Raw genomic sequence first — 12,329 nt, 5'->3', positions numbered from 1 at the left:
CAGTGCCACATCCAAATCAGAGCAATCTTAATCTTATCTGTTATGCTTACTGGAAGGGGGCTAAATCGCACCTCTGCCTAACCCCTCTAGTGATGTTAATGCTACCTGAGCATTTGCCATCTCTGCTGAATCGCTCTCGGGCATTAGCATCACATTACAGCTGCCTATAAAGGTGATGATTCCCACCTCGAATGACTAGATCCTCCATAATTATCCACAGTTCTTTTGAGTGCGAAATGCAGTCCAAAGCTGCTGAGAGGTCCATAACGGATAGGTATATTGTACCCTTTTAGCCATTGTGTACTTCCCTATAATAATACTCAAATTAAGACATTGGTGAACTGTGCCTAACCCCTTTTTAAAACCATGTTGTGTGTCAACTAATATATTATTAGTGGTTGCCCAGTCTTCCAGTCTATGAAGTAATATACGCCTTGTAACCTTCGCAGTAGCCTCCAGAAGTGATATGCACCGATAATTTTGTGGTAGGGCTTTATCACCTTTTTCATAGATTTGAATTATAAAGGAAGATTACCATAAGGTAGGAGGTCCTGTCGCCACAATAGCATTCAAATTATTCATAAGGAGCAGAGCCCATAAATCGTGTTGCTCACGAAACCTATCTAGGGGATCCCGTCTGTGCCTGGAGCCATCCCTTTACTACTTTCGTCTAAGGTCCTTTTGACGTCGGACAAATTAACAGACTTATTATAAAGAGCAGTAAAGTGGTCGACCCATGCCTCCTCTGCTATATGTACCTCTTTTGAGGGTTTGTTAGACTCCCTGAAGTAATTATTATTAATCACCTTCCAAAAAGACCTACTATATTTGCGGGCGCTGGCATGTACCACTGTAACCTATTTGTAATTTTTAATCGTGTGTGTTTTTTGTGTGTTTTTGTTTGTTTCTTTGTTTGTTTTAAAGAACTTCTCAGGCCTCACCTGACCACTTTAGCGATCTGCCATGCTCTTGCAATCAGAAAAATGATTGGAAAAAAATGTCGATACAGAGAGGGGTTTTGGACCACCCATTAGTTAGCTGTTAGTCTTTTTAAGTGTCGTTCACACTCTGCATCTACCATATTATACACAGGTAACATGTAGAACCTGCAAATATCCTTGTTAGTGCTAATATTTTCTTCTTTACGGTTACCATTTTAATATTTATTCATTTTTATTAAGTGCGTCAGTAGGTCTCTTGACGGAGCTACCTGTCCACTCCTTGCATCTTATTTTATCTTCAGTGTGCCACACTTGCTGATACGCTGAGGGGCCATCTTGGAATTGTATTGTGCATAGTGTATCATTGTTTTACCATTCCAAGATGGTCAGTACTTTGATTCTAAATGTGGTGGAATTTTAAAACTCTGATGCGCTATTCATCATACCATTCCAGGATAGCCACCCGCTGCTATGTTTACATTTGTTACTTTTATTTGTTTAATTGCAATCATATGCCTGCCACATTTTGGCAGCACAATTTCTTTTTTTCCTTCTTTTACTTTTTCTTGCATATGTTTGCTGCTTTTGCATCTCTTAGTGTGGACAAATGATTAAATGAATGCAAGAATGAGTCAGTAGGTGGATGAAGGAATGTGTGATTGCAAGAATGATTGAGTGCATGTGTTGAGTGCCTAAGCTTAGCATTGGTTCAAGAGACCCTTTCAGTTATAAGCCATTTCCAGCGCTTGGTATTTATAGCATTGTGATTCTAATTTAAAAAAAATAAGAAGGCAGGAAAGATTAGAAAATGTCTAAAATTATCAGTATCTTCACCTTAATTTATCTGTGATATGGAATGTTTGCGAGTGCCATTAATTACAGTACCAACTGCTAGAAGAGTGCGTCCAAGGAGAGCGGGTTTACAGGGATCTAATAATGTTCCATGTACTTCTGTTGCACCCTCTAGGCGGCTGAACGGACAAGCGTGTCCTCTGTCATAAGCCATGGTGGTCCCTGGACTGGATACCCCTTCAGCAGGCAGCAGTGGTATTGTATCGGATGTGGTCTTTGTAATTGAGGGCACTGCAAACCTGGGACCATACTTTGAGTCACTTCGGAAACATTACCTACTGCCTGCCATCGAGTGAGTATTGTGACTTCTTAGGTGACTGTATCTTAAAGATTTAAATATATATCTATATATCAGGCATTACATCTGTTCTGCTATGTGTAAGTGCTGCAAATAACCCAGTGTAATGATACTCAGTGTACTGATTCCCGAGAGATTTAAGACTTGGTTGGCCTTTCCCGAACTAGATGTAGCAAAACAATTTGAAGGTAATAGGCAGGGCACCATTGGTAGGCTTTTAATACTTTGGTCCTCCTTGATATCCCCAAGGCTTGCTGTTGTCACATGTTATCGGTCTTTTATTCTGATCTCTAGGAGCCATTAAATACCATGAAACATGCTTCCAACCAGATTGTGAAAGGTCTATACCTCCGTGCCAAAGTGCTTCCTTAACACACTACTGCAGGGTGGGGATATCGTTCACACCACAAATTCAGATGTATGCTTCATAACTAAAACCTATCTTACATTGAACTCTGACATAACTATAGCCATTCTCCAAAATTGAGATCATCATATTAGACTGGGAGGAAAAGATGGGAGTGGTATTGCCATCAGCTTTAAGCATCATTTCAATTGCACTAATATAGACCCACACCTTACAAACAAATACAAAATGTTAATTTATAAAATGGAACAGACACCTACTAGCTTATTGAGGAGTGCTGTAATTTACAGACCTTCTAGACAAAGGGAGGACTTTAGTGCCAAGGTGATGGATCTCCTTGCTCATCATATTATTAAATCAGAACACTTCTTAATGATGGGGAACTTCCATCTTGAGGACACTAATAATATCCAACTTAAGGAGAATTCTGAAGCCGCAATATGTCTTCAATATGTCACTATTCCCACACATATTGCTTGTCTCACACTGGATCGCATTTTTACGAACTTGAAGACCATCCAGATTGATATACTGGCTCCATTACCTTGGACTGATCACTACTTAGTTTGTTTTTCCAAACAGAAAAAGCATAACTTACTATCCCTTCCTCAAGAGCTTTCTAATCTGTGGGCATAGGTAAATAGGGGCAATCTTACAGAGAGGCTCTCACTACTATCTAGAGATCATTTATCTTATAGTGATATAGCAGCACAAACCTACCACACAACAGTAGTAGAAGCACTTGATACCATTGCCCCAATCAAAATTATCAAAGTTTAAAGTTTGCAGATAAGTGGTACTCTGAAGAACTGAGAGCCGAAAAACAACACATTAAACAGTTAGACCGGGCATGGAAATGATCCAAATCTGAAATGGATAACTCTCAGTACCAATTTATTCTCAGGATTTATCATAAGAATATTTGATTGGCCATTATAAATTTCTTACATAGTAAATTTAAGAATAGTTTGTGCTCTGCAAAAGAAATTTTTCATCCTTCGGCCAGAAAGTCTTCCATTCTTGCCTTCCCTGGTCTATATGTAACTTTGTCCATTTTATTCAAGACACGTTTAAGATGATTTATGACAACTTTGACAGCCAACTGTTTGCAGAGCAGCCACATCCAGCAGCTCCAAGCTACCTCGGTATAATTAAGGAAATAACTAACTGGGAAATTAAACTCCCCATGACGTCAATACGCTCGGGTTCTCCTGATGACCTGTGTCTGTACCACATTATTTCTTCTTATCCTACTTGTTTGGTGCTCACTTAACTAAGCTTTTCAATCCTTCTCTCACTGAAGTCAGTGTTCTGGTAGTTTGGAAACATGAAAATGTGCAACCTTTACTCAAGAAGCCCTTCACCAACCCCCTGAATTACGCAAATCAATATCCAATCTCTCATCCTCCTTTTTTTTTTTTCTGTCAAGAGATTGGAAAAACATAATAATCAACAGCTATCTCTGTCTGGAGGTAAACGACATTTTAAACTTCAGTCTGGGTTCAGGGCTGTCCTGGCCTGTCCAGTGCTGAGCGATGATGCCGCCTTATGCTAGAATGCCATAGAATGCCACCTGTCATCTAGAAATGGCATCTGGAAAATCTCCCAAGTGGGCAAGCCCATTCAGGCTAATGTGTCCTGAATGATGATAGGACCCTATTATCAAGCATGCTACCAATGGTTGGTGAGTGTCCTATGTCCTAAGTAGGTGACCCTTCCTAAATACATGATTTATTTCAGATGTAGGTTTGCTATGCTGTTTTTATGTGTATGTCTGTGTTGGGGAGAATATAATAAAATAACAGTCTTATTCCTCTCACTCCTCCTCTTACGAAACTGCTCAGTTGCTGCCCCAGAAGGGTTGAAGGTCTAAAATGAGTAATTTGTTTATCTAGTTGGAGTGCAGTAGCATTGGTACCTCTGAGATACAGGAGCAGCAGACAGTATCCACACAGATCATTGCCCAGTAACCTCTGACTGCTGCATGACACCAAGAAAAGGCACCATAATAAGCTTTTTTGAGGACCCCTGTTGGGAAAGACCTACTCAAAACCTGCATGTAGGACAACACTTAGAATATGCAAGTACAGCCTTTGCTTCTGACACAGTATCTGTTGAAACTGCTTTTGGACTATCCTTCCTTTCCGTATCCTCCGCTGATGTGTTTAAAGAGCTGAAAGGTGTGCCTGGCAGGAAGACAAGATGGAAAGCGAGCCTGTCTAATTAATCTGATGTGATTCTGTGATATATCTGACACTGCAGCAATGTGTGCAGAATGTGAGGTATGCTGCAGTGTTAGGGATGTGAAGCATTACATGTGTGAGGCAGTTTGACATTGTTGAGCTAGTTTCAAAACCTTGGAAGTGATTCAACAGATCTGAGGTGAATCTGAGATGTGTGAGAATCTGAAGTAATGATGAGATCATGTGAAGGGTATGAAGTAATGCTGTGATCTACAAGAGATGATGCTGAGATCTGTGTGTGGGATCTAAGTTGAGGCTTAGATCTGTGTGAGGTATCTGATGTGATGCTGAGGTTTTTGGAAATTGAGTGACAGTGTGAAAATGTTCTTAGCGGATGTCGATGTGTCAGGAAACTCAGCTATTGATGAGGTGAGTGAAGATTTAGAGCCAGGGCTCAGGTGTTCTTTTTTTCTCCCTCTCTTTAGATACTTTAATGGCGGCCCCCCTGCAGAAACTGATTTTGGCGGTGATGTGAGTCAAAGCATTTTACTCCTTGCCTATGTTGGGAATGGTTGAGATCATGAACATAGGGCCACAGAGAATGCAAATGTGGAGAGGAGTTGGCCTAGCGGCTTGGGCGGTCGACCTGGAATCTGGGTTACTGGGTTTGAGTCCCGGCAATGATGCTGAACATCCTGTGATTCTGGGCAAATAACTTAATCTCCCCGTGCCTAACAAACATGAATGTATCCTCATGTAACGCAACTGGTGCTATGTAAAGCACTCTGATACGCGATACTCTCGGGTCAAGTTTGCGCTATATAAAACTCCGTATATATAAAAAAAAGGCTACGTTTGGTTTTGGAAGATGGGGAGGGAGCAGCTTTTGTTTACAGAGCATCTGTTCCTTACTTGGAAGAAAGAGGCTAAAAGTAGATATATGTTGATTGATTGTGGATGAAGGGAAAAAAAAAAAATAATAGATTGTGGGAGAAGTGGTGTGAAGGACAGTAGATTGTGGGTTGATTTGATTGTAGGGGACTAATGATGTACCCTTGTAGATTGGAATGCAGGAAGACATATTGTCCTGTGCAGGAAGGAAGCATGGTTTTGCAGCGTGAATCTTTCTGGATTCACTATGCTGTGCATTATTCCGCGATCTTGTGGTTGGGTCCGGATTCGTAGTCTTTTCTTTGTTTTTTTTTTGTAGCCCAGGTGGGCGTCGACGTACACCATTTGGTGCACCTCCCGTGACGTCGTCGTGCTTCCTGCGGAAGTCCCACCTTTGGGGCGCCATCTTCAGATTCTTTTTTCCGCCGTTGGGTCTGGATCGTCATCGGGAAGCTCCAGAATTACACTCGAAGGAAGAAGGAAGAAAAGCGAGTTTCGTCGATAGAAACACTAGAAGATATCAGGAAAGGAAAAGATTTCAGCAGGAGCGCGAAGAAAGGAGGACCAGCGCCCTTTTTCTTCGACGGCCTTGGAGAATGCACGCTCAGAGACCCTGAGCGCAATGGACAAGACGCCATTCAAGTTCTGCCCAAACTGCCACCACAAGTTCGCGCAGAAAGACCAGCATCCGGTCTGCAACCTCTGCCTACCGGTCGATCACCAGAGTATCGACTGCAACGCCTGCTCAGCCTTCGCGCCGAAGACACTCAGGGTGAGAGAGCGGCAGAGAAGGGCCAACGCCAGCATGGATGGCAAGGGGAAGCCCCCGACACTCTACGCTCTGGGCCTCTCCTCGGACGACGAGGACAACGACGCCGAGACAGCCGAAAACTTCACGGTCGTAGAGACCGACAAGAAAAAAGAAGACGAGGTAAGAGAATCGTCGAGCGCAAAACAGAAAGTACCTCGACAACATGAGGGTGACTCGAGAAAATCTGAGTCAAAGTCCACGAAGGGAGCCCCGACGCCGAAAACTTCGACGTCCAAAGGGGGAACCACGGACAAGAGGCCGAGCGGATCCTTAGATAAGGACTCCCTGGTGCCGAAAGACGCCAAAAGGCAAGGGTCGTCGAAAGCATCCCATGAAACGGGCCGATCGACGCAGAAAGAACGTTCGACGTCGACGCAAGTTTCATCGAAAAGACCCGCGGTCGACGCCGAAAGCATCTCCTAGATGGAGAAAAAGAAGAGGCGGCTCGAGGCCGAAATGGAGAACATCCTTCAAAGAAAGAAGGAGTTCGACGCCAGAATGAGGGAATTCAAGATTCCGACGGTTTCATCAGCGGACGTCGGTGAGGTCGAAGACGAGTTCGACGCCGAAGGGCTGACAAGAGAACTCGAAGAGGAAGAAGAGCCCTATTATGAGGGAGAAGCCGAGGAAGAAGACCAACGGTCGTTCTACGAATCGGCGGCATCTACCAGCAACGACGTCGAATGGCACGATCTCGACACCGAAAACCCGGAGGAGCCCGTGGACACGTACCCTTCGAGGCCTTCGCCACCCGACGACATCGGGGTCTACAATATGGCGGTCAGGAGCGCAGCAATGGCCTTCGGCGTCAAGCTCGACGAGGAGAAACCGAAAGCCGATTTTCTCGTCGAGACACTGCTCCCCATCCAGACAAGGAGCCAGTTCCTCCCCATGCTACAAAGCGTGATGTATCAGGGGAGAGAAGCCTTCAAGGAACCCGCAACCTGCCGGTCGATCACGCCCAGGACAGAGAAGAAATATAAGCACTCCTCCCTGGACCCCCCTTACATCAAGGGTAGCGTGACCGCGGACTCCATCATAGCCTCCACGGCCAGGAGAAGGGCCAACGTACCAGCAACTTCGGGCCCACCCCCGGATAAGGAGAGCAGGAGGATTGACCTCACAGGAAGAAAGGTCGAGAGGAACGCCGCAATGCACTGGCGCATGGCGAATTCAAATGCACTCCTCAATAGACACCAGTACCAGCACTGGGATGAGATGGGGGAGTTAGTAAAGCACCTCCCCGAAGAATTCCGGCAGAGAGCCTCTCACCTGATAGATGAAGGCAAAAACATCGCCAACTCCTGTATAAAGACGGCGTTGGATGGGGCAGAGACTTCAGCAAGACTCATGGCCATAGGGGTCACAGAGAGGAGGCATGCATGGCTAAGAATCTCGGGATTCAAACCGGAAGTGCAGAACAACATCCTTGGCACCCCCTTCAATGGAGAGACACTGTTCGGAGCAACAGTGGACGACAAGCTCACCCAGCTGAAAAAAGAAAACGAGACGGCGAGGTCCATGGGGGCCCTACAGCTGAGGGGAATGAGGCGAGGAAATCCCTCGAAGACCCTACGGTAGGGGAGGAAGCCAGCAGGGGACGTCGCACCAGGCGTTCCAACAAAGTCAGCAGGGTGAAGGTCACGGACAAGGCCAACAGAAGCAAAACTGGCAATATCAACCTCGGGGCCAGTCCTTTCGCGGGAGAGGGAACGGACGTGGCCAAAGGAGGAGAGGGGGCGAACAGCCCTCGACAAAGTGACTCAGCACGCAAGAGGACGCCTACCCTCGTCAGGACCCCAAGGGTGAGGCGCAAAAAAGTGTCATCAGGGGGAAGAGAAAATTCAAGAGCCTACGAGCATACGACACCAGTAGGCGGAAGACTGAGGTTCTACCTTCAGGAGTGGCGGCGTATAACCACAGACAAGTGGATACGGAACGTTGTGCAGTACGGGTACTGCGTAGATTTGGAGAAAAGACCTCCAAACAGGAAACCAAGGGGAAGACTGAGATCGGCCCAAGAACTGGCAATACTCAGAGAAGAAACGCGGAAACTCCTGGAAAAGGGAGCCATAGAGACAGTGCCGTTCAGAGAACGCAACAAAGGGGTCTACTCAAACTACTTCGTGGTTCCGAAGGTAGACGGAGACCTCAGACCCATACTAGACCTCCGTTACCTAAACAAGTTCATCAGAACGCAAAGGTTCAAAATGACTTCACTGCAGGAGGTTCTGCCACAGATAAGAGAAGGGGACTTCATGGTCACCGTGGACCTCAAGGATGCCTACCTTCACATCCCAATAAACAGAAGGCACAAGGGCCTTCTAAGATTCAACATCGAACAAGAACACTACCAGTTCACGACCCTGGCCTTCGGATTAAAATCAGCACCAAGGGTCTTTACAAAATGCCTGTCGGCGGTAGCGGCGCACCTACGAAGGCAGGGAATACATGTCTACCCCTACTTGGACGACTGGCTGGTCAAGGCAAACTCACGCGGAAAGTGCGAGAGGCACGCAAAACGCGTAACAGACACCCTCACAAAACTGGGATTCTCGATCCACTGGGGAAAATCATCGATGGAACCAGAGCAGGTGAAGATCTTCCTGGGGGCAAAGATCAACTCCCGCAACAGTACAGTAGTGCCCAGCGAGAGGAGGACAGAGGCTCTACTGAAGGAGGCGAAGCTCTACCAGAAGAGGCGAGCTCTGACAGTGAGGGCTGTGAGCAAGATGATGGGGATGATGGCGTCCTGTATCCAGCTGGTGCCGAATGTACGCCTGCACATGAGACCATTCCAGGAATGGCTACAACAACAATGGTCACAAGCAAACGGAAGCTGGGAGGATCTAGTGGTTGTTACGCACGCAGTGCAGGAGGAGATAACTTGGTGGAACAGAGGCAACATAACAGCAGGGAGAAGCCTGACACCACCAATCCCAACAGTGACCATTACCACGGACGCATCGCAGAAGGGATGGGGAGCGCACATGGACAACCTCAGAGTGAGGGGTCTATGGGCCCCAGCAGATGCGGTCCGCCATATCAACTACCTCGAGTTGAAAACAATCCTGCTAGCCCTGAAGGCATTCCAGAGGCACCTGTTCAACAAGAGGGTGTTGGTCCAAACAGACAACACCACGGCGATGTTCTACATCAACAAACAAGGGGGGACACAGTCGTTCCCGCTCTCATCCCTAGCTCAGGAGATTTGGAGATGGGCCATACCTCTCAGGATAGATCTACTGGCAATTCACCTACCGGGGAAGGACAATGTGGAGGCAGACTGGCTAAGCAGGCAGACCTCAGCATCACACGAGTGGGAGCTCAATGGCCAGGAAACGGAGAAACTCTTCCGGAGATGGGGGACTCCCACAATAGACCTTTTTGCAACACGCCACAATGCAAAATGCCAAAGCTTCGCGTCCAGGCAACCAGATCAGCAATCCAAGGGAAATGCCCTATGGATAAGCTGGTCGAGGACATTTGCCTACGCCTTTCCACCGATACCCCTGTTGCACAGAGTGCTCGACAAGTGCAGAACCAGCAACATGACCCTGATCCTGGTGGCTCCACAGTGGGCGAGGCAGACATGGTACTCACAAATTCAAGAAATGGCACAAGGCGACCCATACAGGTTCGAGAGGAGGAAGGACCTGCTCTCAATGCAAAACGGAGAGGTCCTGCACCCAGAACCAGAGACCCTCAACCTGGCGGCATGGCTCCTGAAGACATAGAGTTCGCGCACCTAAGATTGCCGCCGAGCACGATGCGAGTGCTACGGGAGGCGAGGAAACCAACTACACGAAAATGCTACAGCGCAAAATGGAAGAGGTTCACTGTGTGGTGCCGGAAAAAGGGCCTGCAAAACAGAATGACAAGAGACTCAACAGTACTGAGGTACCTCACACACCTTCTAAAGAGTAACCTCTGCTCAAGCTCACTAAGGGTACACCTAGCGGCCATCGTGGCCTACACCAGAGGTGAAAAAGGTGGAAGTTTCTTCAGCTCGCAGGTGGTGAGGAGATTCATGGAAGGAGCCAAAAGGATGGCCCCCCCGAAAAGGTTGCCGCCGCCGGCATGGAATCTGAATGTGGTCCTGACGGAGCTCATGAAGGCACCATTTGAACCCATTCACAAGGCCACACTGCAGATGTTGACTATGAAAACAGCCTTTCTGGTGGCCATAACCTCACTACGCAGGGTGAGCGAGCTTCAAGCACTAACGCTGCAGGAACCCTACATTCAGATTCACAAAGATAGGATAGTCCTGAGAACGGACCCACACTTCATGCCCAAGGTAGTGTCGGCGTTCCACATAAATCAGGCTATCCAGATACCAAGTTTCTTCCAAAACCCGACTACAAACGCAGAAAAGGCACTGCACACCCTCGACGCCAGAAGAGCGGTGATGCACTACATTGAGAGAACCAAGGAACTCAGGAAGTCGAAACAGCTGTTTGTGTCCTTTGCTACTAGCTTCATGGGTAGACCAGTGACTAAGGGCACCATCGCAAGGTGGATTGCCCTCACTATTCAATTCTGCCACAAACAGGCTGGACAGGAGCTAGCGGAGGGGCCGCAGGCTCACTCCACAAGGAAGAAAGGGGCCACCGTGGCCTTCCTGGCGAACACGCCCATCCAGGACATATGCCTCGCGGCAACTTGGGCATCTGTGCACACGTTCACGAAACACTACTGCGTGGACATTCAGATGAACAAGGAAGCACAGGTTGGACAGAAGGTGCTTCAGCACATTTTCAACGACCAACGCTCATCTACCACCCAGCCGCCACAGAACTAGGAAAACCGCTACAAAATCGATGCACAGCATAGTGAATCCAGAAAGATTCACGCTGCAAAACGAATAGTTTCTTACCTGTCGGTGTAGTTTTGCAGCTTGAAGATCTTTCTGGATTCACTAGCGAACCCACCCACCTCCGCCAGGAAGATGAGGCTGGAGGAAGAGGGGGTAAAATGGAAAAGATCAAAGAAATACAAACATACAGATAAAGGAACAAGAAGGATTAATCAATCGCCTAGGGTTAAAAAAAAAAAAAAAAAGAGGAAAGGAAAAAAGAACCCGAAGATGGCGCCCCAAAGGTGGGACTTCCGCAGGAAGCACGACGACGTCACGGGAGGTGCACCAAATGGTGTACGTCGACGCCCACCTGGGCTACAAAAAAACAAAAAAAACAAAGAAAAGACTACGAATCCGGACCCAACCACAAGATCGCGGAATAATGCACAGCATAGTGAATCCAGAAAGATCTTCAAGCTGCAAAACTACACCGACAGGTAAGAAACTATTCGTTACATTTACTCCAGTAGCTGACTTATTTCCTGCTCCAAGTCCCCTGAGCTGATCCTTGGATCCTTAGCAGAGCTGATTCTAATGTTGTGCCCTTCCTTTTATCTCATGTCCTTTCCTCTCCCTCTTATGCTCTATTGCCCTTTCTCTCTCTCAGTATGGTGGGACCCAGTACAGCCTGGTGGTTTTTAACACAGTGGACTGTGCTCCAGAATCCTACGTGCAGTGCCATGCCCCAACCAGCAGTGCCCATGAATTTGTAATGTGGCTGGACAGCATCCAGTAAGTATGATTCTGTTGTTAACTCTTCATGGGTATTCGGCCTTGCTTTCATTGTAAGACTATTTGTATCCTCACACTGCCCCCTTTGCACATCTTCCCGTAGACAAGGGTCCTGCTAACTGCTACTATAGTGAAGCCATTTCATCCACTGTTGTAAGTAGTGATGTGAGAGCTGAAGAGTTCGGCTGCTCAAGGCCATGGTCAATGAGGGATTGCTCAGCTACTTCAGGTCCTGTTCCTGGCATGTGGTGCGCATATAATCAAAGTGCCAGCTTTTCTGTCTTAAGCTGTAACGGCTGTGTGTTGCTGCACAAGTCCTGAACATGGAAAAATCTGCATAGCCGCGGGAATAGCTTCACCGTCTGAGGCTTGAGATTGTGAAATTATGTTGCC

The 12,329-nt window shown here is 47.0% G+C and overlaps 1 protein-coding gene across 5 annotated transcripts in view; it reads left to right on the top strand.

Annotated features, from left to right (window-relative positions):
• Positions 1–12,329, top strand: part of MED25 (mediator complex subunit 25) — a 277,582-nt gene that overhangs the window by 180,118 nt on the left and 85,135 nt on the right. For all 5 annotated transcript variants that reach the window (XM_085616238.1, XM_085616237.1, XM_085616236.1 and 2 more), the window contains 3 exons: positions 1,909–2,085; positions 5,127–5,172; positions 11,812–11,936. In XM_085616238.1, the coding sequence (XP_085472364.1) occupies positions 1,946–2,085; positions 5,127–5,172; positions 11,812–11,936 (311 nt within the window). In that variant the 5' untranslated portion in view covers positions 1,909–1,945. The remainder of the gene's footprint in view (positions 1–1,908; positions 2,086–5,126; positions 5,173–11,811; positions 11,937–12,329) is intronic.

This window comes from Triturus cristatus, chromosome 7 (genome assembly GCF_964204655.1).
Source record: "Triturus cristatus chromosome 7, aTriCri1.1, whole genome shotgun sequence".
NCBI lineage: Eukaryota > Metazoa > Chordata > Amphibia > Caudata > Salamandridae > Triturus > Triturus cristatus.
Note: the sequence above shows the minus strand (reverse complement) of the source record. Positions and strands in the feature narration are given on the sequence as shown.